The 25,857-nt window shown below is 49.3% G+C and overlaps 3 protein-coding genes across 6 annotated transcripts; 1 reads left to right on the top strand and 2 right to left on the bottom strand.

Annotated features, from left to right (window-relative positions):
• Window positions 1–95: 95 nt before the first annotated feature.
• PIAS3 (protein inhibitor of activated STAT 3) lies at window positions 96–10,012 on the top strand. 3 transcript variants are annotated; one of them, XM_060622227.3, is made up of 14 exons: window positions 96–317; window positions 3,037–3,454; window positions 3,598–3,682; window positions 3,902–3,952; window positions 4,200–4,290; window positions 4,793–4,927; window positions 5,175–5,280; window positions 5,870–5,943; window positions 6,075–6,235; window positions 7,363–7,496; window positions 7,577–7,745; window positions 7,912–8,045; window positions 8,230–8,267; window positions 8,841–10,012. In XM_060622227.3, exons 2-14 carry the CDS (start codon window positions 3,040–3,042, stop codon window positions 9,105–9,107), a joined length of 1,860 nt encoding a protein of 619 aa, XP_060478210.1. In that variant the 5' UTR covers window positions 96–317; window positions 3,037–3,039; the 3' UTR covers window positions 9,108–10,012. The 3 variants fall into 3 exon arrangements, with proteins under 3 accessions (XP_060478210.1, XP_060478209.1, XP_060478208.1); XM_060622226.3 differs by lacking the exon at window positions 96–317 and adding an exon at window positions 902–1,029; XM_060622225.3 differs by lacking the exon at window positions 96–317 and adding an exon at window positions 2,270–2,815.
• Window positions 7,169–12,568, bottom strand: NUDT17 (nudix hydrolase 17). 2 transcript variants are annotated; one of them, XM_078451507.2, is made up of 8 exons: window positions 12,377–12,568; window positions 11,974–12,157; window positions 11,688–11,713; window positions 11,467–11,559; window positions 11,125–11,223; window positions 10,768–10,904; window positions 10,240–10,392; window positions 7,169–7,732 (listed from the first exon to the last, which is right to left on the bottom strand). In XM_078451507.2, the coding sequence occupies exons 1-8, from the start codon at window positions 12,566–12,568 to the stop codon at window positions 7,729–7,731; spliced, it is 888 nt and encodes a 295-aa protein (XP_078307633.1). In that variant the 3' UTR covers window positions 7,169–7,728. The 2 variants fall into 2 exon arrangements, with proteins under 2 accessions (XP_078307633.1, XP_078307634.1); XM_078451508.2 differs by lacking the exon at window positions 7,169–7,732 and having other exon boundaries at window positions 10,236–10,392.
• Window positions 12,569–14,573: 2,005 nt separating this feature from the next.
• POLR3C (RNA polymerase III subunit C) lies at window positions 14,574–25,817 on the bottom strand. Its single transcript, XM_060622228.3, has 15 exons — window positions 25,692–25,817; window positions 24,480–24,646; window positions 23,470–23,725; window positions 23,174–23,359; window positions 20,939–21,027; window positions 20,286–20,390; window positions 20,060–20,152; window positions 18,285–18,365; window positions 17,967–18,018; window positions 17,321–17,381; window positions 16,730–16,880; window positions 15,909–16,010; window positions 15,729–15,778; window positions 15,167–15,316; window positions 14,574–14,740 (listed from the first exon to the last, which is right to left on the bottom strand). The coding sequence occupies exons 2-15, from the start codon at window positions 24,624–24,626 to the stop codon at window positions 14,659–14,661; spliced, it is 1,605 nt and encodes a 534-aa protein (XP_060478211.3). The 5' UTR covers window positions 24,627–24,646; window positions 25,692–25,817; the 3' UTR covers window positions 14,574–14,658.
• Window positions 25,818–25,857: the final 40 nt, after the last annotated feature.

The raw sequence follows: 25,857 nt of genomic DNA on the forward strand, positions 1-25,857 counted from the left end.
CCTACCTTCGGATCCACTCACTCGAGGAGTTAATCTCTCAGCGCCCGCTGGGAGTCCCTCCCTCTCCCGCCTCAGACTCCGCCCCCTCCCTCAGTCTCGGCAGCCCTGGCGGGCTCGCTCCGGAGGGGGCGGCCTGAGCCCCAGCGCTGGGCCGGGCGGAGCTCCCGGCCGGGCGGAGCTGCGGCTGCAGCGTCCAGCTGCCGGACCGACCTCCAGCCTTGTAGACCGCTGGAGCGGCGCGGGGCCCCCTCCCCCCACCTCCCCAGCCCACCCTCCGAGCTTCCCGAGCCCCCTCCCCGCTCCCTGCAACTGTGCTGGTAAGTCCCGCTCATCGAACCAAACTTTTTTTGCTGCCGAGCCGGAGTCCTACGGCAGAACCACGAGCAACAATGCAGTTGGCTGGTGGAGGGGTGGGGGTAGGGGCGAAGTACTGAGAATAGCCGTCTGGAACTGAACTAGTCACAACTAGTCATAGCTTCTCCGGAATGGATCAGATCTCGCCCATTTCCCGAGTTGGTAGAACTCTTGACTTTAGCTGGTTAAACTTGTAGAGAGAGAGATGAGGGTATTCGCTCCAACTTCTTCACCCCTCCCCCATTTCTCTTAGATTTAGCAGTTCTCGATACTTTCCCTCCATATTTCAAGTAGTGTTGGCTCTCTAAAAGCTCACCCCTCCCAACTCTGGCGTGGCAGAGCCCCCTCCCCCAGGCACTTCGGGTCCGCCTCCTCTTCGGTACCCCCGGGAACCCCGCGATCTTTCAGGCTCCGCTCCCTCCGGTCTTGCACTGGGGCCAAAGACGTGCAGGGGCTGGGTCCAGCCGCGGAGGGAGGGGCTGAGGCTGGGGCCTGTCCGGAGCCGGGCGGGCGGGGCCGGGAAGGGGAGGTGTAAGGGGGCCGGACGGGGCGGAGCAGGCGGCATTTGCGGCCAGCGCCGGGGTGGAGAGTTGCGCGCCGGTCCCTGGGCCTGAGCTCGGGCTCCGGCTCCGGCGCCTGCGATGTCTCAAGATGGCGGAGCTGGGCGAATTAAAGGTACCGGCCCCCTCCCCCATCCCCATCTGGACTGAGCCCGGCGGAACGCCGAGTCAGGGAAGCGACCGAGACTGGGTGCTGAGGTCTCGGGAGGGGGCTGGAGACGTGGCGGGGACTGGCTGCTGGGGGTGGGAGAGAAGTGGCTGTGGGCGAGGACCGGGCTGCGGCGGGGCTCCGGGGGCGGGGCCGCGGGGCAGATGTAGGGGTGGGGCCGAGGGGAATTGCAGCTGTTGGGGGCCGAGGCTCAGGGGGCGGGGACGTGGGGTAGAAGTCGGGTTTGGCAGTAGGGGCAGAGGTGGGAGGAGGGCCAGGGGTAAAAGCTGCTGTAGAGGCTTAGGGGGCGAGCCGATCGAGGCCAGGAGATGCGACAGTAGGGGGCAGATGTGGGGATGGGACTGGGGGGCAGATAGATGCACGGGAGGCTCCTCGGGGAGGTGCGGCGGAGAGGATGGAGGTTTGGGGCTGCTCCTGGGTTCCGAGCCTTGGGCAGTACCAGTAGGCGGCTGAGACCTAGGGGGCGGGGCTGTGCGGGCGGCTGGATCGAGGGGTGGGGCCGAAGCATCCCGGAGGCTGAGGGGAAGGTGCTGCCTGGGTGAATCGAAGCTTCGGGCCGAGGCGTAGAGGAGTGTGAAACTATGCGATAGGAACGGGGTGTGTGTGGGGGGGGTCCTTGACAAAGCTAATGGAAATGGAGAAATAAAAACGGGACCGAGGAAATAAGGGTGGGAGAAGGGTATAAGAACAAGTTTTTCATCACACTCCTCAAAAGGGGTCCAAAACCATAAAACCCCCCGTGAGCGGGAGAATTGTGGAGGGCTAGCAAGGCCTGCCCATGCCAAGGTCTTCCAGAGATTCACGGGAGGGCGTCCTTTAAGGAGAAAGCTTCTTGTGCCCTCCTGCTGCCACACGGTCTTTGAGGGTAACCAAATCCGAGGACATGTCACAGAACCTTAAAAAACCATTGGGTTCATCCCCCTGCCTCCTGGCTTTGTTCTGCCTTTTGAAATGGAGCCATACTCCTTGGCGGGCTTGAAGTCTAGTCCCCTGGGCCCAGCTGCCTTTAGGGGAACTTGGATTCTGCACCCTGGCTCGGGGGCCCCACGGCTTCTCCTCATCCTCCCTGGACCTCTGCTTAGTTCTGCCCTCTCCTCTTCCACCACTAGGCAGGGGCGCGGGGGCGGGGGGGGGGGGCCGCGGGGATCACTTAACGTTCTCTATGTAGGAGAGAAACAGGATATTAGTTCCTGGTGGATGGAGTAAACAGGTAAACAAGGAGGCAGCCTGGACTCAGTGATTTACTAGGAAGCCCTTTGCCCCAAGATTTTGTCATCTGCTTCCCTGAAAAACAGGCCCGAGAGAGCAGTGGTTATGTAAATGATGCTTAGAAAGGATTTGGGGGAGTTACAGGCATTGAACCCTGACCTGGAAACCCTGGCCACAGAAGCTTCAGAGGCTTGGGGAAGATAGCTGAGGTGGATTGAGGTGTTGGGAGGGGTGTACCATGGGGCACAATCCTCCAGCCACCTGCCCCCTTTCTTCCCTGTGGGGCTGTCTGGCCTGAATCCTCTCCTCCCCCTCCTTCTCCCTGTCTCCTAGCCTCTTCCCAGGAAGCTAGGATGGGTCTGAGATTCTGAGAAAGAGCAGGAGAGGAGATAAGCAGCTTAAAGGAGTGTCTAGGCTCAAGGCGGGGATGGAGATAGGAGGCCGTAGTGGACTCAGAGGTGTGCCTGTGGATGACTTGCTGTCTGCCCCCTGCGCCACCTGGCCAACTTACAGGCATAGGGAGGTAGGGTTACTGCAGCTCTGGGGGACTGGGGGTCAGGTTGACCTGAGGGTTGCTGAAATGGGACTGAGGTGTCCCTTTGGCCAGGGTGGCTGTCTGGCAGTAACCCACTGGCTGCGGAGTGTCTCTCAGATGAGCGCGGGGGGCGGAAAGAGGCATTGCCTATTTGGGAGCTCAGCCCCAGCATCCTCAGCAGGATTCTCAAGTGTCTGTGTTGTCCACAGCACATGGTGATGAGCTTCCGGGTGTCTGAGCTTCAGGTGCTGCTCGGCTTTGCTGGCCGGAACAAGAGTGGACGGAAGCACGAGCTCCTGGCCAAGGCCCTGCACCTCCTCAAGTCCAGCTGTGCCCCCAGTGTCCAAATGAAGATCAAAGAACTTTATCGCCGCCGCTTTCCCCGGAAGACCCTGGGGCCCTCTGATCTCTCCCTGCTCTCTCTGCCCCCCGGCACCCCTCCTGTCGGCTCCCCTGGTCCACTAGCTCCCATTCCCCCGGCCCTCTTGGCCCCTGGCCCCCTGCTGGGCCCCAAGCGTGAAGTGGACATTCACCCCCCTCTGCCCCAGCCCGTGCACCCTGACGTCACCATGAAACCATTGCCCTTCTATGAAGTCTATGGGGAGCTCATCCGGCCCACCACCCTCGGTATGGCTCTATCTTCCTTCACCTTCCTCCTGACTCCATGCCTCTTGCCCGGGCCTTTTTTAGGCTTTAGTTCCATGGGATTGGCAGCCTGGGACGGGGGCAGCCTCCGTGGCTGGGGAATAACTGCCCCTTTGTGTCCCCAGCGTCCACTTCCAGCCAGCGGTTTGAAGAGGCACACTTTACCTTTGCCCTCACACCCCAACAAGTGCAGCAGATTCTCACCTCCAGGTACATCTCTCCCAGCATCCTGGGTGTTACCCCTGGACTCTGCCCCCTGACATTCTCTTCTGTCCCATTCTGCCTGTCCATCCTTCTGCACCTGCTTTGTCTCTCATTCTCTGGTGTGTCTCTTCTCTGTCCCTGGGACATTTAACTTTCTGTGTCTCTGTTCAGCCCTGCCTTCCGGGGGCCACATCCTGACATGTCTCCCTCTCCTTCTTGTCACAGAGAAGTTCTGCCAGGAGCCAAATGTGACTATACTATACAGGTGCAGCTAAGGTGAGTTGATCCTCTCCGTCCCTCCCTGCTGGGCTCCTGTTGGGGGGTGGGAATGAAATAAGGGTATGATAGATCCTGCTAGAGGATGGCCCTGCTCTGCTGTGTCCACCCCAACCCTGGGACTTTTGTCGGATGCTGAGGGCTACAGATATCCATGACTGAATGACTGAGGTCCCCTGCCTTTCCACCAGCTGCAACTCAAGAAACCGCCTCCCCTGCTGTTTCATCTTTTCTCATCTCTTACCAGGTTCTGTCTCTGTGAGACCAGCTGCCCCCAGGAAGATTACTTCCCCCCCAACCTCTTTGTCAAGGTCAATGGGAAACTGTGCCCCCTGCCGGTAAATGTTCTCCCCTTCTTCTAGCAGTTCTCTCTTCCCTGTTTCAGTTCTTGAATGGTAACTACAAACCTATTATGAAAAAGACATGCCTAGCACAGTGCCTGGTACATCATAGGGACTCAGTTTACTGATCGATCAATATAATCTAGAGGATACTAAGACAGGGCTGATGGAGAACTTGGAGGGGGGACATTCATTCAACCCAAAGGACAGGGAAGACTTCTCTGGAGTGATGATCTCAGAGCTGAGAGTTGGAAGAAGTGGGGCGTCCCTATTCTTTCTGCTCAGGAACTCAATGAGTGGGTTCCTATTTCCCTGGCCAATGAATAAGCTCTCCTTCCTCCCCAGGAATAAACCCCACACACAGCCCTAGGTAGTGCTCTGGGTTTGGGAGTCACCGAATGGGCCCCCATCTCCTTGGTCACCGAGTGAACTGGCCTTCCTTCCAAGACGTGAGTAACCTGAGAGATAAGATGTCTTGACCAGTCCCTCCTTTCTCCAGGGTTATCTTCCCCCTACCAAGAATGGGGCTGAGCCCAAGAGGCCCAGCCGCCCCATCAACATCACACCCCTGGCTCGACTCTCGGCCACTGTTCCCAACACCATCGTGGTCAACTGGTCATCTGAGTTTGGACGGGTGAGCAAAGCTGAGGCAGGGAGCCTGGAGAAGCCTGCAGGGTGTGAGGGGGAATCATCCAGTGTCTTGGGTTTAGGGAAACATCTTCCTCTTTATGGGTCGTTCTGTCTTAACCCGCTGTCTCTGGTCCTCACGGGACAAAGGGTTGGAGTGGTGGTGGTGGTGATGATGATGGTGATGATGGTGGTGGTGTGGTGGTGATGATGTGCAGAGCAAAGGCTAATTACCTCCCCCTGCCTCCAAGTAGAACTACTCCTTGTCTGTGTACCTGGTGAGGCAGTTGACTGCAGGGACCCTCCTACAAAAACTCAGAGCAAAGGGTATCCGGAACCCAGACCACTCTCGGGCACTGAGTGAGTAATGTCCTGCCCTTCTTTAACACTCTGATTTGGATCCAAGTTTTCCTGGTCCTCCAGCCTTTATCGCCAAACCCATACCTGACCTGTGACAATATACATCACCTCTCACATGAACCCTAACCCTCCCCTCATCCCCTTACCGATCTTCATGGTTGAGAAGTCAGACCACTCCCAGGCACTGAGTGACACCCTCTCACTCTCGGTTATACATCTGCTTTGCACCTCACAGACCCTGCCTCCAGCCTTGCTGGAATATGGCTGCTTGAGAGTGGGGAGAGTCTTAAGGATCATCTAATCTAACTCTCTTTTGATGTTTCAGTTCCCTCTAAGTCATCTCTGCCAAAGTGTCACCCAGCTATATTTAAGCATCTTTGGGGTTGGGGAAATCTCTCCCTGACACTCAGTCTTCATGTGATCTTCCACTGGCCTCCAAAGACCACCCCCATGTGACATCCCATGGGTCCCCAGAGGCACTCTGCCCAGCTGCCTCTCAGCCAGAACCATCTGCTTCTGGCCTCACCACCTCCCAGGCTTCATCTCCAGCTTTGCTGACCCCATGGCTCTGGCCTCATTCTTGTTTCAGTCAAGGAGAAATTGACCGCTGACCCGGACAGTGAGGTGGCCACTACAAGTCTCCGGGTGTCACTCATGTGCCCGGTGGGTACAAGGGAGATGAGAAGGGAGGAGGGTGGGGCTAAACTCTGGACCCATATGAGGGCTCCTAGGGCTACTAGAGTGAGGGTTCCCGGGATGTAGGGACTGTGACCAGAGCGCTTGTCTCCTCCCAGCTAGGGAAGATGCGCCTGACAGTCCCTTGTCGTGCCCTCACCTGCGCCCACCTGCAGAGCTTCGATGCTGCCCTTTATCTACAGATGAATGAGAAGAAGCCAACGTGGACATGTCCTGTGTGCGACAAGAAGGCTCCTTATGAATCTCTTATCATTGATGGGTAGGGCCGCTCTGCATTCTGCTTCCTTTTACCTTCGACATCCACTAGGAACCCTCCCATCGACAGATCAAGATGGCTTCCTTCCCCTCCACGAAGCCCAGCTCTTAACCTATCCACCCCTTTATGTGTATACATATAATTTAGCCTCTTTATAATATACAGTTGACCCTTGAACGACACAGGTCCACTTATACATGGGGTTTTTTAAAACAGTCCAGTAAATATAAATGGTATTTTTCTTTTTGATGATTTTAATATTTTCTTTTGTCTAGATTACTGTATTGTAAGAATACAGTATGTAATACACATAATATGCCAAATAATGTGTTAATTCACCCTTGATGCTATTGGTAAGGCTTCTGGTCAGCCGTAGGCTATTGGTAGTTAAGGTTTTGGAGAGTCAAAAGTTGTCCATGGAATTTTGATTGTGTGTGAGGTCATGTCCATGGATTTTTGATTGCGTGTGAGTGCTTTTAACTCCCGTTTTGTTCAGGGTCAACTGTGTATATTTCCACCACTGAAGATTTATTGCATGAGGTATCATGCTGAGCACATTGCATATCTCATCTCATTGAATCCTCATAATTAACCCTGTGAGATGGATATTGTCATTACAGGTGAAGAAGCTGGGGCCTAGAGAGATTATCTTGCTCAAAATTATAATTGTTAGTAAGTGGCGGCGTCAATGTATTGAACTGTTACAATATAACACCTATAACAACTACCTGACCTCTCACTGAGCGTGGCAAAACGTTCTTTTGAAGATTTGGATGGGCAGATCTAGCTAGTCCTAACCCCCTTCCAGAGCCTAAATTATGGCCCTCATCGAGAAGACTTACGAAGTTCTATATCTCTGCTCCTTTGTCTTGTCACAAGTACTATGTGAAACACATGCTTAGAATGTATTTTTTTTTTTTTTTTGAAAACGTGGCATTTGAAGTTTGCAAAGCTCTTTTACATACTTTACTTGATTCTGACAACTCAAGAGAGGTGAGTAGGGGTGAATAATATCCCTGTTTCACAGATGAGGAAACTGAGGTTCAGGAAGGTGAGTCCCAGAACTCTCTGGCTACTGTTCCCAGCGATCTCCCAGCCTCCTGAATTCCCGTATCTCCCCTTCCCCCCAGCTTATTCATGGAGATACTTAATTCCTGTTCGGATTGTGATGAGATACAGTTCATGGAAGATGGATCCTGGTGCCCAATGAAACCCAAGAAGGAGGCATCTGAGGTTTGCCCCCCGCCAGGGTATGGGCTGGATGGTGAGTGACCCCCCGTCCCCCAGCCGAACTGAGTCTTGGATGGCCTCTTCTCTGAGACACAGTCCTCTTACCACCCACAGGCCTCCAGTACAGCCCAGTGCAAGAGGGCAATCCATCAGAGAGTAAGAAGAAGGTTGAAGTTATCGACTTGACAATAGAGAGCTCATCAGATGAGGAGGACCTGCCCCCGACCAAAAAGCACTGTCCTGTCACCTCGGCTGCCATTCCGGCTCTACCTGGAAGCAAAGGGTATGAGGAAATAGGCTGAGTCCGCAGCAGAAGGGGCAGAGAAAGAAGTCAGAAATGCTTTCTGATCACTGGACAAACCCCGGGGCAGAGAGGGGACTCAGGAAGCTGAGCTGGGTGAGGGCGTCTGTCGTTCGCTGGCTGCCCAGCTCCTCCTCTCTCCTCACAGAGTCCTGACATCTGGTCACCAGCCATCTTCGGTGCTACGGAGCCCTGCCGTGGGCACACTGGGCGGGGACTTCCTGTCCAGTCTCCCACTACATGAGTACCCACCTGCCTTCCCACTGGGGGCGGATATCCAAGGTAGGACACTGACCACAGGGTGGGCTCTGCCCTGCCCCATGTGCCCTGAAAGCAGATCAGAACCCCTGCTCCTTTTCAAAGCCTTCTGGCTGTCTTGTAAAGGGCTACAATCCAAAGGATTTTTTGGGGGGGGCCGTGAAGGGGTCAGACAGGAGGCTGATTTTGATTTTTCTTTTCCTACCAGGTTTAGATTTATTTTCTTTCCTTCAGACTGAGAGTCAGGTAAGTGGTCCCATGTCCCATGAAGATCTCAGATCTCTGAAGCTTCCTATCTAGGCACTGATGGGTCCCCTCCCCCTCACTTTCCCCTGAGAACTAAATCTGCCTCTCTGTGAGGGAAGGTGGGAGCTGGGGGGCCTAAGGAGGGTGTGGGCACTTTATGTCCCTCCCAGGCCCCACTGGTGCTTCTTCAGATTCTCACCCATGTCTTCTTTGATCCCTTGTTACTGTCCTGTCTCCGGAGTTTTTAGAATCCTGCCCCTGACTATTCACACACACAACCTCCCCCCCAACACCCATGTGCAGTTGAGCGCCATGCCTGCCCCGGCCGGACATTCCACACATTTCAGACGCCCACAAGGCCAAGAACCTAGCAAGATGGAGGGGCTGTCTCAGGGCAGGGAATCGGGTAGGGTATGGGGAAGCAGGGGAAAGAAAGAGAGTCTCTCCTGCTTCTCAGAGGGTACCTTGGGATCCGGAGGATTTGAATTATCCCCGGCTATTTCTGAGATGAGTGACTGGGAGGCCGGGTGAAGTCAGGAGAAAATCTTAAACTGTGCCCTTGATTCCTCCCAGCACTATGGTCCCTCCGTCATCACCTCGCTAGACGAACAGGATGCCCTTGGCCACTTCTTCCAGTACCGAGGGACCCCTTCCCACTTCCTGGGCCCACTCGCCCCCACACTGGGGAGCTCTCACCGCAGCACCACTCCAGCACCCCCTCCTGGCCGCGTCAGTAGCATTGTGGCCCCTGGGGGGGCCTTGAGGGAGGGGCATGCGGGACCCCTGTCCTCGGGTCCCTCTTTGACTGGATGCCGGTCAGACATCATTTCCCTGGACTGAGTCCCTTGGATTATGGAAACTTCACTGAGCAAGTGTGCTGTGGGGTCCAGACCCCTGGCCACTCCAACCCCTCAGGGGGCTTTGGCCAAAGGCCAGAAAGACCTTCATGGATGCCTGTTTTTGGCCTTATCTCTGCCTGACAAGGCCAGCACCCAAAGGGTTAATATTTAACCTCTTTTTAAGGACATTTGGGTTCTATTTTTGGAAATGTTCTTTAGATGGTTGGCACATTCCTTTGGGTATGTTAACCTAGGCAGCGGGAGGCACGTGTGTGATGGGGTGTGAGTTGGGGGAAGGTCTGAATCCACTAGAGCCTGGGGGTGGGGTGGAGGGCAGGGGCGTTTCTCTTGTCCTCTAGAGCCCTCTCTTTCCCAAACCTATGGTTCTGTTCCTTCCCCACATCCATGGTCTCTTCATGTCCATTCCATTCTCTTCGGCCAGACAGACAAGTGGAGAAGCTAAGACAGGCTGACACATGGACAGAGAACTCTATTTTGGGTTGCAGATTTTTTTGTACATAAACAAGAAAAACCAAAATACTCCAAAGATGACTTCCCCTGCTTCCTACTTCCCAGTGTGACTGCGGACGAGATAAGGCCTTAGCTCTGATCCCCAGGGGTTTGGGAGCAGGGCCTGGCCTATTGCCTGGGTCTCTCTCTATTTATATATTTAAGTGCACAGTGTTTCCTATGCTGACCAGCTTGGGCCATGAGCTTCTAAAGGCCCATGGCCCCATGGTTAGGTCTGGCTCATTCTGCACCTTTTCTGGGAGGTGGGAGGACTTCATGCTCTCCCCATTCTCCCTTTTCAGGCTCCTCTGGGGCTTAAGACCTACATTGTAATTTTACTTTTTATTCCCAAAGTTGTAGCAAAGTTCTTATCCACAATAAAGGTTGTGAATGTTCTGTGAATGTCTCGGAGGGGGGTTGGGGAGGGAGTTCCACACCTCACTCTTCAGATCCCTGGTTTGGGGCAAGTGGGGGAAGGGGTCCCAGGTTCCGTTCTTGCTTGCAGGCCCTGGTGGGGGTGGGTGGTGGGGGTGTCCCCAGAGGACTTCCAGGAGCAGCTCCTCCCTCCTGTCCCCCGTGGAGCATTCAGCCCAACGTTGCGGGGCCAAGTGCTTTACTCTTACCTGCCCAGATGCTGCAGCCAGAGCCTGAGGGCAAACTTGGTCCCAGCGCTGACCCTCTCGTTGCCTTCTGCTGTGGTCGGGGTCGTCCGCAGCAGCGTGGATGTGGGCAAGGCCAGGGGTCGAGCTCTTTTGTCCTCCCCTAGTTCCACTGTACTGCATGGTGACAGCTCCTGTCTGGGCTGTGCCTTGTGGCTTAGCCCACTTCACCGAATCCTCCCGCCACGGCAGGAGAGGGGTGGGTGGGTGGGTGTTGACCTCATTTTACAGGAAGGAACAGATTCAAGGGGGGGGTAAAAGACCTGAACCCTCGGGAGAGTGGGAGTCCATGCTAACCAGTCAGAGCAGGAACCCTTGGACGCGGATGGACAGTGTCTTTGATCTTGTGTGCTCTCTTCATGATCAGTTGACCAACCCACTCCCTCAATCTCCCTCACCACGCAACATTCCCTTCTGAGGAGGGGAGAGAAGTGGAACTTCTCAACGCGTACATGTTGGTATTTGGGGGGTGAGGCAGAAGCTCTTACTTACAGGACAGAGGGTGGTAGGTCCCAGGGAAGATGTGTGGGTGTCTCTGTCCCATCCTCTGCAGCAGCCACGGCAGCTGCTATCTCTGGTCCCAGCCACATAAAGGCGCTCACCTCACTCGGGTTTGGTTGGATCCGGGCCTGGGGCCAGACATGTAGGTCCCTTAGCCATGGCCTCTCTCTTGGGAGGCCTGTTCTTGGTTGCAGCCTACCCACAGGTGGAAAGGAGACAGACTTGGGGCAGGGACAGGGGCTGTTGGGTTTCTTGGTTATCTCTGACCCCCCCCCCCCCATCTTAGTCACAGAACCAGTCTGCATTGTCTCCTGAGCCCCCATTTCCTTCCTGCACTGCCAGCCCTACCTGCAGCTGCTGCTGTGACTCCCAGGAGACCACGAGTAGATAGAGAATGATGTGATGGTATCTGGGGAGACCCCAGCTCAGCCTAGGAGGGTAGGCAGACTAAGAGAAGAATACAGCAAAAGTGAGAACTTCCTGTCTCTTTCCGAGACTGTAAATACAGCTGAGGAAGCACAGGGTCGAGATGGTGCAGGAGGGACCCAGGTGGAGACTGGATTTGGGGACTCCAAATTCCCTCCCCCCGGTCCCCAATGTTTCCCCTGGGCCAGGCAGGTAGGACTAAGAAGAAATTGTTGAGGACTCTTAGTTAAATAGGAAGCGACCTTTGCCACCTTCCTGTCTCACCTCCCATAACCCCAGAGGGACCCAAGAGAACTGGCCGTGGGGCAGCTGTAGTCCAGTCTCCTCCTGAAGCTCTCGCAGCCCTCCGTCCAACAGCTGGGAGCAACAAAGGGCAGGTCACAGTGGCAGGTGCCAGACTCCTCCAAGCCCCTCGGCCCACACCCAAGGCAGCCCCAGTCTCGGGTTTCAGGGCAGGGTGAAGGTTGGGCCAGCAGTCTGGTTACCTCTTCATCAAGTCCCACGTGTCCACCTGCGACAACAGTGGGACCGATAGGTAAGTGGTGGTATTCCTGGCCGGGGACACCCCCCTCCCCCCCCCCCCCCCCCCCCCCCCCCACTATTTACACTACTCCTTCCCATGGGCGCTGATGCCGTTGTCATCCTTCGTGAAAAGGGGACCGACCACATTTCTGGGGCTGTTTCTCTGTCCTTTGGAAACTGGGAATAACACTGTTGGGTGAAGGGCCACTTTCTTCCCTGGACTTGGGATCTCGTCCTCGGGGCACTCACCTGGGGGTACCCAGAGGTTGGGAGAAACGCTGAGGGTGCGTGTCCTGCGCGTTAACAAGACAGACTGGTCGCTGGACTGCAGAAGGACGGCCACACCCAGATCCACACCTCGGTTGCTGGGCAGCTCGGCCCCCGGAGTCCTGAGCTGCTGGTCCAGGGCCGCAAAAGGGCAGAAAGGGGGTCGCTGGCGGGAGGGAGCCGTTCGGGTTAAGGCTTCAGAACTGGGGCAAAAGTCGGGCGACAGCGCGCGATGGGGCAGGAGGTTGAGTCGGGACGACACTTGCACCCCAGGCCTCTCACGCCAGCTCCCGCCCGACCCCGGTCTCCTCCTTCGATTCTTCACTCCTGCTCCGCTCCCCCCCTCCTGGGGTCCCCTCCTCCCCCGGGTCCCCCTTCCCCCGACCTGGAGCGGAAGCCTGGCCGAGGAGCCTGGGAATGGCCCGTCCGAGAGGACGAGTCGTCCTCGCTTCAAGCCGCAGTGCGTGGGCCACGGCCCGAGCCCTGGCCCGGCGCCCAGGAGGCCACACACACTCTGGGCGAAGCTCGGCGACTCCGCGCGCCCGGACAGGAGCAGCAGCACCCGCGCGGCGGCCATAACGCCGCCCTGGGGCTGGGGCCGCGGCCCACCTGGCGCCCTCTGCTGGTCCAGCGTTCGCAGGGTCGGGACCTAGAGAGCTTCCGCCAAATGCCCCGGGACGTTAGGTAGAACCCTGGGGGATGAGCCACGGGTGCAATGTTAGTTACTAAGAGACAAAGAAGAAAACCTCTCAATCTCAGCTTCCCTTTTCTTCCCCTCTTCTCTGTTTAGAAGAGTGATCCCAGACTGATTTCTCAACTCACGTGTCCAATCCCGCCGGCCAAGGGCTGAACCATCAGCCGCCCGCAGTCGCTCTGCGCGCACCTACCTCCCATAGTAGGTGCCACCACGAATTAATTGCGTAAGACTCCTCGCCAGACACTCAGGAAACATTTTTGACACCTCCCTTTTTCTTCTCACTCAAATGCCAACCCAATGCAGCGGATTCTACCTCCTTAAACTTTCTCAAATCCATGTCTCTCTCTCCAGCCTCCATTGTTCCAGTCCAAGCCTTCCTTATGTTCTGCCTGAGATTCTATCCCAAGTCTCCAGAATAGTCCTTCCCCTACTTCATTCTCTAGGCTGCTTCCAGAGTGATCTTTCTCAAACACAAAGCTAATCTTCTTCCTTCCTATGGCTCAGAAGGTAAGCTACTAAGCACGGTATAGCGAGGACCCACCACCCCTTGCTCCTGCCCGTCTCTCCAGCCTCAGTTCTGGCAGGATTTATGCCCTATTTTCTAGTCACATCCTATTTGCAGTTCTTCCTGGAACCAAGCTCTGCTTCCCTCTGGGACCCCTTTCCCCTTCCACCTGGCAAACCCTCATCATTCAAAAGAGATTGTGACTTTCTCTGTGGTTCCTTTCCTTACCTCTTTGTGCAAAATACTTTTCTACTAGAGCCCTCATTATTTCCTTGTTATTTGTCTCCTCCCTCTAGGCTATACTGGCATATTCATCTTTGTATCCCTAGAGCCTGGCCCAGTCCTGGGCACTGACAGGTGCTCAGTAAAGGATGGTGAGTAGCTTGAAGGCAGGGACGGTGTCATATTTATCTTTGTATATTATATCCAGTATAATGGCTAGCAATGAATTGGCAATTGACTGTTGAATTAGACTAATTCATTAATCTTTTTTTTTTTTAATTTTTTTTTTAACGTTTTATTTATTTTTGAGACAGAGAGAGACAGAGCATGAACGGGGGAGGGGCACAGAGAGAGGGAGACACAGAATCGGAAGCAGGCTCCAGGCTCTGAGCCATCAGCCCAGAGCCCGACGCGGGGCTCGAACTCATGGACCACAAGATCGTGACCTGAGCTGAAGGTGGCCGCCCAACCGACTGAGCCACCCAGGCGCCCCACTAATTCATTAATCTTAATGAATTAGAACGGACACTGGTAAGAGGAAACTAAAAAGATTGTAACGACACCTACCTGCTTTAAATGAACTGAAGCTACTGGGACAAATTACATTGAGATGAATCATCTACCCATGGTACTGAGAGAGAAAACTTAGAATTGCTACTTTAAAGAAACCATGGAGAAGACGAAGGCAATGACTTCTTGAGTGTTTACCATATGCCAGGCATTGTGCTGTGTCTTACACACAGTTTCAGATGTGCTAGAAGCTTGGAGATGGCAAACTAGATTCTGCTGTGAATGCTGAGGCCAATCCACCTGCTGGCCCATCGCCTACTGTGTGTGTGTGTTTGTGTGTATGTAAGATTACAATTTAACAAAATAGAGAACAGGGGTAATTTGAGAATGGAATGAACTACTCAGGAAAAAGTTTCTTCCACTGCTAGGGATGTTCAAACACAGGTGTGGCTGATTTCCTGGTGAGAAATGATGCATCTGATAGATGATTACTCTAGTTGATTTAAGGTCCTTTCCTCTGTCAAAATCTGATGAAGGGAGAATACAGTGATGGGGCTAAGACAGTTTCAGCAAACTTTAAAAAACTTTCTGGTGTATTCTAGGCAGGAGGCATGGAGAGGGCATTCCAGTTTAAGAATCTGCAACATATTCCACTGTAAAGAATGCATCAGGCACTGCCTTTATTTTTCCTTCCAATCTCCTCAGACTTTTTGAGGAAGGCTCTTTTTCCAGGTCATTGTCTCTTCATGGTGCTCTCAATATATGACTCCAGCAGGAAGATGGTTTCATCCACTTGGATCTCACTGGCATCCAACCTGAGTGAAAAAGGGAAAGCGTTTTCCAGACTGAACATTCATGGGCATATTTATGATCGGAGGCCATGGAAAATGGACTTGAAGGCACTTTAAGACATAGTTTGAAGGCAGAGGTGACGGCAAAGGTCTAGAAAATAAGTGATGGGGGCCTGCATGAGGACCAAGATGAAAGGCCAGATTGAGGCACACTACTGAGCTTAAATCAACAGACTTGGTGAATAAGAGTGTGGTAAGGGAGAAGAAGCTGAAGATGCTTTCAGAGTTCTTAGCTTAGGAAAACAGGTGGATTAAATTTTGCCAGTCGAGCTGGGGAGGAAGATAGTGAGTTTAGGATTGCTTGGGTGAAGTTGGAGTGGTAGCAGGGTATCAAGGTGGATTTTTCTGAAAGGTATTTTGAAACATAGGTCTGAACTTTATGATACTTACTTGTTGACATTATGCTTCAGGGTTTCTAGCTGCTGGCGTTCAGGGGCTGTGATCATTTCCTCTATTTCTTGTAGCTGTGCGTCCTCTGCACCTGTAGCCTGCATAGATGCAATGATGGCTTCTACCCTCTGTGACTTTTCCAGCAGACGCCTGTCAGACAAACACAACTCTGAGGTATGTCCCCTAGCCTTGGAGATTCTCTTACCTGTTAGCCTTATGGCAGAACTCCCCCATCTCCCACGTTCCTGATCAAATAGATACTGTCACCCACTAACCATAGTTTTTACAAATTTAAATATACGACTTCACTCCTCAAACTCTTACTGCCTCTCATCTGTTTAATGCCAGTTTGTACGTTTCTCATAAATTTAATCTGCCAAATTATTTTACTGGGGGTATATTAGAGCAGTTTAGACTAATGTATGATTTATGTCAACCCAAGACAATATTTCAATGCAACTAGACTGGTTATTGTCTCTTTTGGTTTCTATTTCTACAGGAAATTTCCCTTCGAGACTTTGACCTTGAAAAATGTAACTACTCAATTGAAAATGCTACTTACTTGTTCTCTTTGGTTTCAAACTGTCTCCTTTCTATTAAGTTGGCTATGCTCTGAGGGGAGAGAAGAAACACAGAAATGCACATGGTTCTATTTAAGTAGCTCAAGTAAAATAGCTAAAGGGGGCATGAGGGTGAGACTTGTCGGGTGGAAGGAATGGGGAGAAGGTCCAGAAGCAGTTACCTTGTAGCACCTGTGCAGCAACATTCGGGCAGCTGACAGGATGTTCACAGTATATAAATAGAAGGTCCTGGATGGGGCATGGTCTGGCGTTTTGGGAATTTCCTATTTGTCCACAGAAAGACAGAAAAGAGAAATCAGACTCTTCTTTAGAACTGGCAGAGTAAACGCCTGTCCCATCCAGAGCTACTCAGCCCTTTCTTTCACTTATACTCTTCTATTCTCCAGTCATTCAGCATCTGGGTTTATGGCAAAATCGGCCACATGAAGAGATTTGTCTATATGATTGCTGGCATCCTCAGTGGGGAAGAAAGAGAAGGCAACTAATGCTTATTGATTGTATTTGATCTTTAAGATAAACCACATTATTTTTATTACCACCATCCATCACATTAAGGATGAGAAAAAATGACGGTAGGTACTTTGCTCAATATAACTGAATCAGGGGCAGAATTGAGATTCTGTTTCGTCATAGGGTATACTACATGGCTCTGCACGTAGTGAAGACCCAGAAGATGCTGCTGAGAAATTTAATCTGTAATAAACTTAATGCCTGAAGAAAGGACAAATCACAGGGACTAAGAGCTGAGGAATAAAGGGTGATTCTGGGGTGATTTCTTGGCTGTGCCTCTTTTCAACTAGGCCACTTAAAGCTCCCCAATTCTTTTTCAAGTCCTTACTATGTCTTGGTTAATCTTTTTTTTTTTTTTTTTCCATCTCACAGCTGGACAGAGAGTTTGCTTGGGGCTCAGGATGTTTGCCTCAGAAGTTTCTTTCACCCTAGGCCAGCTCCACTGGTTGGTGACCATTATGCCACTGGTTACCTGGAGTGATATGAAATTTTCTGAGAGCATCTTATAAAGCATATCCTTTGCCTCCTTTGCTGGAATCATTGCAAAGTCTTCTACCTGTTTCTGCTCCAGGTGTTTCTTTTGCAAAACTAGACGGAATATTCTGGCACAGCGAGACCCAAATCTGGAAAGGAATAAAGAAAGTAAATGGCATACCAACATAGGTAAGTTTTAGCTCTGAGTCACAAATGGCGGCTGCTCTGTTTCCATGTGTGGGGCCAGGGCCAGAGAGAGGAGCAGTGGTCAGGGAGTTCTCTCACAACTCCAGACTGGTGACGGTACTGCTGACCACACTGCTGACTCCCGTAAGTACCTCAGTTCCTGCATTTGTAAGGAAAGGCTTTAGGAAGTCTGGTTAATTGGCATCACTGGGAATTAAGCAGGAGGATATTTAGGGTGAAGAGTAGTAGTGGGTGGGATCTGTAACAGTCCAGTGGAAAAATGGGGCAAGATGCACCGAGATGTATCTACATTGCTTGCTTACAGAATGATCAAATTGCTTATTCAAATGGAGTGTGGAAAGGAAGTGTCAGACCCCAACCCTGAGCAGGGTGATCTCCTTACCTCTCCTGTACGACAGACTCCAGAGTGGCTGTGGCTAGGGATCCTAGAGCTTTATGCAGGTCTTCACATAGAGGATTAAGGTCAGTAACGTTCTGGCCTGGTCACTGGGATCTTAGTTTTATTCCTAAGTCTCTAAGTTAAAATTTAAATGCAATTTTATCTTTCACATTGGTCTCACTTATAGTATGAAAGTATTTCAATACCTTCATTTACTAGGATTTAAGTTAGGGTTTTGCGGAACTAAAATTTGGTTATTTAAAAGTCCTTTTTACTTCTTTATCATCTAATGTAGTAGTTCGGTTTTCTAAATTATTTAGTATACTGAATATTATCCAGTCTCTTCTTTCATAAGTCACTATTCTTTTTTTTTTTTTTTTTTTTTTTAATTTATTTTTGGGACAGAGAGAGACAGAGCATGAACGGGGGAGGGGCAGAGAGAGAGGGAGACACAGAATCAGAAACAGGCTCCAGGCTCCGAGCCATCAGCCCAGAGCCTGACACGGGGCTCGAACTCACGGACCGCGAGATCGTGACCTGGCTGAAGTCGGACGCCCAACCGACTGCGCCACCCAGGCGCCCCCATAAGTCACTATTCTGTTTCATAGTTCAGGTTGCCCAACAGTAAGGAAATAACTGGTAAGGATACTGATGACATACATTCCTCCACCACTGTCGCCAGACTTTCCAACAAACTCTAGCTATTAAAAAGAGAGAGAGAGAGAGAGAGAGAGAGAGAGAGAGTTAACTGAATGGAAAGTCCAGTGATTCTGTTTCCAAAGGAGCAAATCTGGCCAAGAGTTTGCAGCAGGTAGCCCTCCTATCTGTCTGAGCTGGCCAGGTAGAAAATGAGGCTCCCAGAGGATACCAGGTTTCAGTGGCAGAAATAAATCGTAAACATAGCAGAAAAAAGAAAAAAACAAACAAACAAACAAAACAGAAAGAAAGAAAGCAAATTCAGACTTACTGGATCGTCTGCCAGTAGAGTGAGATACTGATCGAGAACTTGTTTAGAGATGTTATAGCCAACAGGCAGGGATCTAAAGATCTATGGAGCAAAAGAGATGGTGAAAATGGGTTTGGGAACTTAGAATTGCTGACATTACTGAGATAAAATTGTTTTAATTTTAGGTATCAGAAGTATAAATATGTCCAAATGTATAGCAGCATTGTTTGTAAGAGTAAAAAACTAGAAACAATCCAAATGCACAATAATAAGCAACTGATTAAAATAAAGTACAGCATGGCTACTAAGTGGAATATGATACTGCCATTATGAAAAATGAGACAGATTTAAATACACAGACATGAAAAAGGTGGCTTAGATATACTGTCATATGAAAAAAGCAACTTTAGAAGAGTATGTAAAGTAAAATCCTATTTTTTTGCTAAATATATATATATATATATATATATATATATATACACACACATATATATTTATCTCTCTCTACATAAATGTGACAATAAAGATAAGTACCAACTATTAACAGGAATCCCTGGGGCTGGGATCATACAAAACTATATATTTAAACTGAGGTATTGTTACACATAGTAACAAGTCCAGATCTTAGAGGTTCAGTTTGATGAGTGTTGACAATTATACCCACAATAAGATATAGAACATGTCCATCATTCCTAAAAGTTTAGGGGGGGGCTACAACTTAAAAAAAATTATGCATTTCTATGCTGTCTGAATATAGGTCACGTAATAATTTTTGTCAAAATAAAAAACCCTGAAATCTTTGTTATGTAACAAGTTCAAAAATTTTTAAGTAATATAAAATGAAAATATAATTATATTTAATATGGATACATATTGTTATGAAATTAAATGTTATTTGATACATTAAGTTTTTCATGTTTTAAGAAAGACATATATTAAAAGCAAATCTGAAATACACAAAATGAATATACTCAACAAAACAAATGTAAGGGACCAAATAATGTTTGAGCACCAACAAAGGTTCTCAGATTCCAAATAGTGGAGTCTAAGAACAATTAGGAATAGCTTGTACTTTGACCAAGGTAATGGTTTAGGTTTTTAAAGGCTAGATCCCTAGAGACCAAATATTTTTTTCTTTAAAAAAAAAAATTTTTTTTTAATGTTTATTTTTGAGACAGAGCGAGAGACAGAGTGCAAGTGGCAGAGGGTCAGACAGAGGGAGACACAGAATCCGAAGCAGGATCCAGGCTCTGAGCTGTCAGCACAGAGCCTGATGTGGGGCTCGAACTCATGAACCACGAGATCATGACCTGAGCCAAAGTCGGATGCTTAACCAACTGAGCCACTCAGGCGTCCCTCTTTCTTTCTTTTTTAAATGTTTATTTATTTATTTTAAGGGAGAGAGAGAGAGAGAGACAGAGCGAGAGAGAGAGAGACAGGGAGAGTGTGCATGCACGAGAGCAAGGAAAGGGCAGAGAAAGGGAGAGTGAGAATCCAAAGCAGGCTCTGCATTGTCAGTGCTGAGCCCTGTCAGTGCAAGAGCCAGGGCTTGATCTCATGACCATGAAATCAGACCTGAGTTGAAATCAAGAGTTGGATGCTTAACCAACTGAGCTATCCAGGAGCCCCAAGGCCAAATATTTCAGCAGCTACCATCTGAAGAGAATCCCTGTCCTACCTGAAACAATAAAAACTCGTTCAAAGGCTCAGACCTCAACCTAATCCCAGGCTCAATGTAGAAGAATTATAATATCCCACAGTGTGTCAGAAAACTAGTACAAGAACACGAAAGTCACCTCATTGGAAGACAACGGCTGGGTGAAGGGAGCAGTAGAGGGAGTGGTAATCTCACTCATCCGAAGCATAGTCCGCACGATCTCGCTGCTGGTCTGGGTTTGAAAAGTGAACTGGAATTCAGAATTCACTCTGCTGTGCTGGCTCTGGCTATATGCCAATGGCCACATCTGGCAAATAAGTGAATGTTCCTGATCCAGGCCACTGTCCCACCCACTCAGATATCACCTGGTCCATCCTGTTGGCAACTGCGCTGACAATGGCTTGGTCACGGAAGTGCTGGTGGAATCTGTCAAGGTTGGCCTGCCAATAAATCCCATCATCTGGAATGGGCTGAGGAGGAGAAAAGGATTAAAGAGAAACATTTTGGTACAGAAAATATGGTGAAGAATTTTGCAGGGGAAGAACTGGATTTAGCTGTTCACTATTTCTTTTCCTATTCAGTAGCAACTACGTGGACTGGACAAAAATCATCCAATCATGTGGCATAGTGCCTTGACAAGACAAACTCACGATACCCAACTTTAGATTCTCTAAACTCACCTCTAATCTTTCTCTGTCTGAACTCTTCGTTAAGTCTCCCATTTACCCCTCTCTTCCTGCTCTCAGCATATGACCTTGCCTCTTATTTCAGAGAGAAAACAGGCAGCCTTTTTTCTGGCATAAGCTGTTACCACTGTCCAATGACAGAAGTGAAGTGAAGCCTCAGAAGGGGACGGCAATGGTGTTCACACTAATAGTTTATTCCTGGCCAACATTTAATGAAGTTCGTAATCCTCCTACTTCTCAACCAAGGACCTTGTCATCTCTCTTGGGGCTTGTTATCTTCGTGCTCTTTCTGCTCATCAGGGTGAGGACTCCTAATCAAGAAGCCCCATTACCTCTTTGTTATCTGTGCCATGTTTTGGTCTTTTGGCCTTCGGCTCCCCAGCAGCATCTTCATCAGATGATCTTCTCCTTTTACCTTTTCCTGCCAAATAAAACAGGTGACTAGTGAGGCTCATCTCATATGAAGACAGGAAATCACTGAACGTAAGAGCAGGTGTCCCTCCATCCCAAGATACCTCCAGCTGCCTCTAGGCTAAAATTGCTGAGGAGCTACAAGAAATTCAAGTTGGAGTGCCTGGGTGGCTCCGTCGGTTAAGCGTCTGACTTCAGCTCAGGTCATGGTCTTGTGGTCTGTGGGTTCAAGCCCCACATCGGGCTCTTTGCTGACAGCTTAGAGCCTAGAGCCTGCTTCGGATTCTGTGTCTGCCTCTCTCTCTGACCCTCCCCCGTTCATGCTCTGTCTCTCTGTCTCAAAAATAAACATTAAAAAATAATAATAATAAAAAAAAGAAATTCAACTTAATGATGAAGCCATTTGAAGGCTCCATATAGTCACAAAATTAAGTCTTAATCTTTCTCCCTCAAACTGCTCCTGCTCCAATGCTTCCTTTCAGTAAGCAGGACCATCCTCCTCCCCCATATGCAAGTCAGACACACAAATGTCATTCTTGGTACTTCTGTCCTCTTTACCCCTTCTAGATATAATTTTTCAATGGGTTTGTCAACATTTACTTTTGCCCCATCCTTTCTGCAGGCAGAAAATTCTTTTAAAAATGCAAATAAGGTCATGTCACTTCCTTTAAATCCTTTGGATTTAAAGAAAAATCTTTGCTCTTAGGATAAAAAAGTTGCTATAGGGGCACCTGGGTGGCTCAGTCGGTTAAGCGTCTGGCTTCGGCTCAGGTCATGATCTCACAGTTCGTGAGTTCGAGCCCCGCATCGGGCTCTGTGCGGACAGCTCAGAGCCTGGAGCCTGCTTCACATTCTGTGTCTCCCTCTCTCTCTGCCCCTTCCCTGCTCATGTTCTGTCTCTCTCGGTCTCAAAAATAAATAAACATTAAAAAAAAAATTAAAAAAAAAGTTGCTATAGAAGGTCTTGCACGATCTAGCCCCTGCTTATCTTTTTTTTTAAGTTTATTTATGTATTTTATTTTTTATTTTTTATTTTTTTTAATTTTTTTTTTTCAACGTTTTTTATTTATTTTTGGGACAGAGAGAGACAGAGCATGAACGGGGGAGGGGCAGAGAGAGAGGGAGACACAGAATCGGAAACAGGCTCCAGGCTCCGAGCCATCAGCCCAGAGCCTGACGCGGGGCTCGAACTCACGGACCGTGAGATGGTGACCTGGCTGAAGTCGGACGCTTAACCGACTGCGCCACCCAGGCGCCCCATGTATTTTTTAAAAATTTTTTAATGTTTATTTATTTTTGAAGGAGAGAGAGAGACAGAGTGTGAGCAGGGGAGGGGAAGAGAGAGGGAGACACAGAATCCAAAGCAGGCTCCAGGCTCTGAGCCCATCAGCACAGAGCCCGACGCGGGGCTCGAACCCACAAACCGCGAGATCATGACCGGAGCCGAAGTCAGACGCTCAACCGACTGAGCCACCCAGGTGCCCCAAGTTTATTTATGTATTTTGAAAGAGAGGGAGAGAGAACCACTCCCAAGCAGGCTCTGTGCTGTCAGCATGGAGCCTGACGTGAGGCTTGATCTTACCAGCTGTGAGAGCATGACCTGAGCTGAAATCAAGAGTCAGAAGCCACCCAGGTGCCTCCCTGCCTTTCTATCCTTATCTCATAGTTCTCTTACCTTTGCTCACCATGATTTAACTACACTGACCCATTTTTTACTTCCTCAAATAACCTATTTTTTTCCCCTCACTGCATACTATTCCTTTTGCTAACAATGTTTGTCCTCTGTACTCCTTCGTACGTTACGTCACTGGTTAGTTCCTACTTTTGCTTCAAATAGTAGTTCAAATGCCACTTTCTTAAAGAAGCATGTGTTTTAAACCTTGATAAATCTGGTCCCGTTATATGTTTTCATAACATCACATACTTTTCCTTCATAATACTTAACACCATTAGTTACATATCTATGTGGTTATTTGATTAATGTAAGTCTCTTACATTAGACTTAAGGCCCAAAAGGTCAGGGACTTGTTTATCATTTTACACCACAGAATAAATCCTTGGTAACTGCTCGATGGATTCATTCATTCATTTAATGATCATTGAGGAAGAATCCACAATTAGGGCATGTCACAGTTCTAGGGGTCAAAATTCCTTACCTATCAAGCTCAGTTTAGGAACCAAGTACATGTCCTTTTCACTGATGATAAGAATGGGGGCAGGTGGTGGCGGCCCAGGGTCTGAATTCTCAGTAACAGGCACCCAGGGGCAACGCTGCACAAAGTGTGTGTCTGCTAGTCGCACAAATGTGTTTGATACCTCAGAGTAGTCCATGGTCTTGCCATCTGTACAACAGGAGGAAAGAGGCAGGTGAGATGGCCTAAGTTAGCTGCGGGTCCACTCCTGCAGTCAGCTAACCTATGTTTTTGCTAACAGCTGTGGATACAGTACTGACCCTCCATAGTCTCTGTAAGCCGGTCTGCCACTTTCTTCACAACAGCTGACATTGTCATTTTGCCATTCAACAGCAGCTCCTCAACAATGAGCTCTCCAGTGTCACTGTACAGTGTTTTGGCAGTGTAGATGTACCGGGGATACCTAAGCATTCGCAACACTCGGCTGCACTGGGCTTCATACTCCACTACGCCACGTTTGTGCACTTGATATATCACCAGGTTGTGCTGGATGAGCACACAAAGGGCTTTTTTGACCTAGATGGGACCCAAAAGAAAGAAAGGAAAGATCTGAAGACACAGCTCATTTGTGTTGCCAATTTTTGTCCAACAATTTACTAAGTATTAGGAGATAGCTGGCTAAGAACCTCTGTGCTTCTTCCTTCCCTCCACTGGAACAGTTATTAAGAATCACATGTCGGGGCGCCTGGGTGGCTCAGTCGGTTGAGCGTCCGGCTTCGGCTCAGGTCACGATTTCACAGTCTGTGAGTTCGAGCCCCGCGTCGGGCTCTGTGCTGACAGCTCAGAGCCTGGAGCCTGCTTTGGATTCTGTGTCTCCCTCTCTCTCTGCCCCTCCCCCACTCATGCTCTGTCTCTCTCTGTCTCAGAAATAAATAAACATTAAAAAATTAAAAAAAAAAAAATCACATGTCAATGGAAGAAATCAGCAAGATTTCTCCCTGTGATGCTCATATTTCCTCTGATCGTTCAAAGTACAATGTACTTTCCTTCCATTGTACTCATTCCTTAAAGGTAGCACTGAGATTAATAGACTCATTATGAATAAATGAGGTCTGACATAATAAGAGCAAAGATTTGCCTAAGAAGCCATGATGAGCCACCTCGAGAAGAACCTTGAGGCCTATATCTCTTCCCACCCCCCTGCCCCCACCAATAACACTGTTTTGAACCTAGGGGAGACTCTCTCCCTTTTCTATTTTGTGGGGTAAGGAGCAACAGTATTTAAAGGTAGGTAAACGAATGAAAGCAAATTAATGTCGTCTACACATACCTGATCCAGCGATGTTCCTGTGTCGTGGGCAATTACTCTTAATGGCTGGCTGCCAGTTCTGATTAGGTGGACTCCTATTTTTTCTACAATCTCTCCAAAATGCTCTTGCAGCAACAAAGAACAAAGTTTAATTTCTGCTTGAGTCATTGTACCAAGGAGTCTCAGAGCTAGGGGGGAAAAAAGCTATATGATGGAAAGTTTTTCTTTTATGCTGGAAGCAGAGCTGCTGAGTGCAAATTCATGTACTTTCTGGGGGCAATTTTGACATTACATATCAAAAGGCTTAATTAACATCTTGCATACCTTCAACCTAATAATTTCATTTTAGATACGCTGTCTCAAGAAAATAAATAAAAGATGTCACTGTACTTCTCCTTAGAATACTGATATACTGGAAACAACCTAATGTCTAACAATAAGGAGTTAATTCAGTAAATGATGGCACACCCATACAATGGAATACTACGCCACCATTTAAAACAAAGTTTATGTACGAGCATAGAAAATTGTTCATTAAGTGAAAGAAGCAGGTTACAAAGCAAAATGTAGAGGAAAACTCAATTATTATGAAAAACAAAAAAAGAAATATGTGTGCATAAAAAAAAAAAAAAGACAAAAGACTCGAAGACTATATGTCAAATTGACCTTGATGGGATTATGTGTGATTCTAATGTTCTTCAAAAATTGTTGTAGATGGTATTGCAATGTCATAGACCTTAAATTCTATCTATACTTCATTTGCTTGGGAGAATTAAGGCCACTGTTCACAGCCCACTGGGAGTGAACAGGTAATGGCATTCCCAGTCCATCAAGGAAATGACAACTTAGAAAAATAAAGGAAAACTTCTCAACTGGGTGCTTCAAATAGATGAAATATGTTGTCTGAAGGGCAGTATTTAATTCTGAAATTTCTACTTCTTGACAAAGTAGACACAAACAGAAACAGACATAGTTGACTCTACATACAGTATGATTACTTCCTTATTATCCCAAGTGCTACCAAACACTGGTTTGTTCATTTATTCTCCCAAATCCCCAGAGATCAAATCTTTGCCTCTCTGCCTCAGTATTCCCACCCACACGTCTTCAGGCAAGCATCCTCAGAAAAGGACTTCCAAGGAGCTCAGCTCCTGACTCTGCACAACCTTCACGCAGCTTCCCGTTCCGGACTTGGTCCCCTGGTCCAGAGACAAGGCCGCTTCGCCCACTAACCTCCGGGTGAATGCAGTCTAATGCCGCCGCGTAGCCCACGGTGGCTTCTTGCGGCTCCCGCTGGCCGCCGGGGCAGAGGGGGAGCCCACGGCCTCGCACGCCAGCGCGCGGATGACCAGTAGGAGGGAAAGGGAAACAACGCGTGCCGCTCTACCCCAGAGTTTCA

Source organism: Panthera onca, chromosome C1 (genome assembly GCF_046562875.1).
Source record: "Panthera onca isolate mPanOnc1 chromosome C1, mPanOnc1 haplotype 2, whole genome shotgun sequence".
Lineage (NCBI taxonomy): Eukaryota > Metazoa > Chordata > Mammalia > Carnivora > Felidae > Panthera > Panthera onca.

Coding starts and splice junctions, on each gene's coding strand:
- POLR3C (XM_060622228.3), bottom strand. CDS start 24,626: ATGACTCAAGCAGAAATTAAACTTTGTTCTTTGTTGCTGCAAGAGCAT. Junction 20,391..20,938: donor ATGGCACAGATAACAAAGAG/GTAATGGGGCTT, acceptor TCTCCTCCTCAG/CCCATTCCAGATGATGGGAT. Junction 18,019..18,284: donor CTCTACTGGCAGACGATCCA/GTAAGTCTGAAT, acceptor TCTTTTTAATAG/CTAGAGTTTGTTGGAAAGTC.
- NUDT17 (XM_078451507.2), bottom strand. CDS start 12,568: ATGGCCGCCGCGCGGGTGCTGCTGCTCCTGTCCGGGCGCGCGGAGTCG. Junction 11,714..11,973: donor CAACCTCTGGGTACCCCCAG/GTGAGTGCCCCG, acceptor CTGTTGTCGCAG/GTGGACACGTGGGACTTGAT. Junction 10,905..11,124: donor AGTCACAGCAGCAGCTGCAG/GTAGGGCTGGCA, acceptor GTCTGGCCCCAG/GCCCGGATCCAACCAAACCC.
- PIAS3 (XM_060622225.3), top strand. CDS start 2,720: ATGGAGATAGGAGGCCGTAGTGGACTCAGAGGTGTGCCTGTGGATGAC. Junction 5,944..6,074: donor GGGTGTCACTCATGTGCCCG/GTGGGTACAAGG, acceptor GTCTCCTCCCAG/CTAGGGAAGATGCGCCTGAC. Junction 7,746..7,911: donor GCTCTACCTGGAAGCAAAGG/GTATGAGGAAAT, acceptor CTCTCCTCACAG/AGTCCTGACATCTGGTCACC.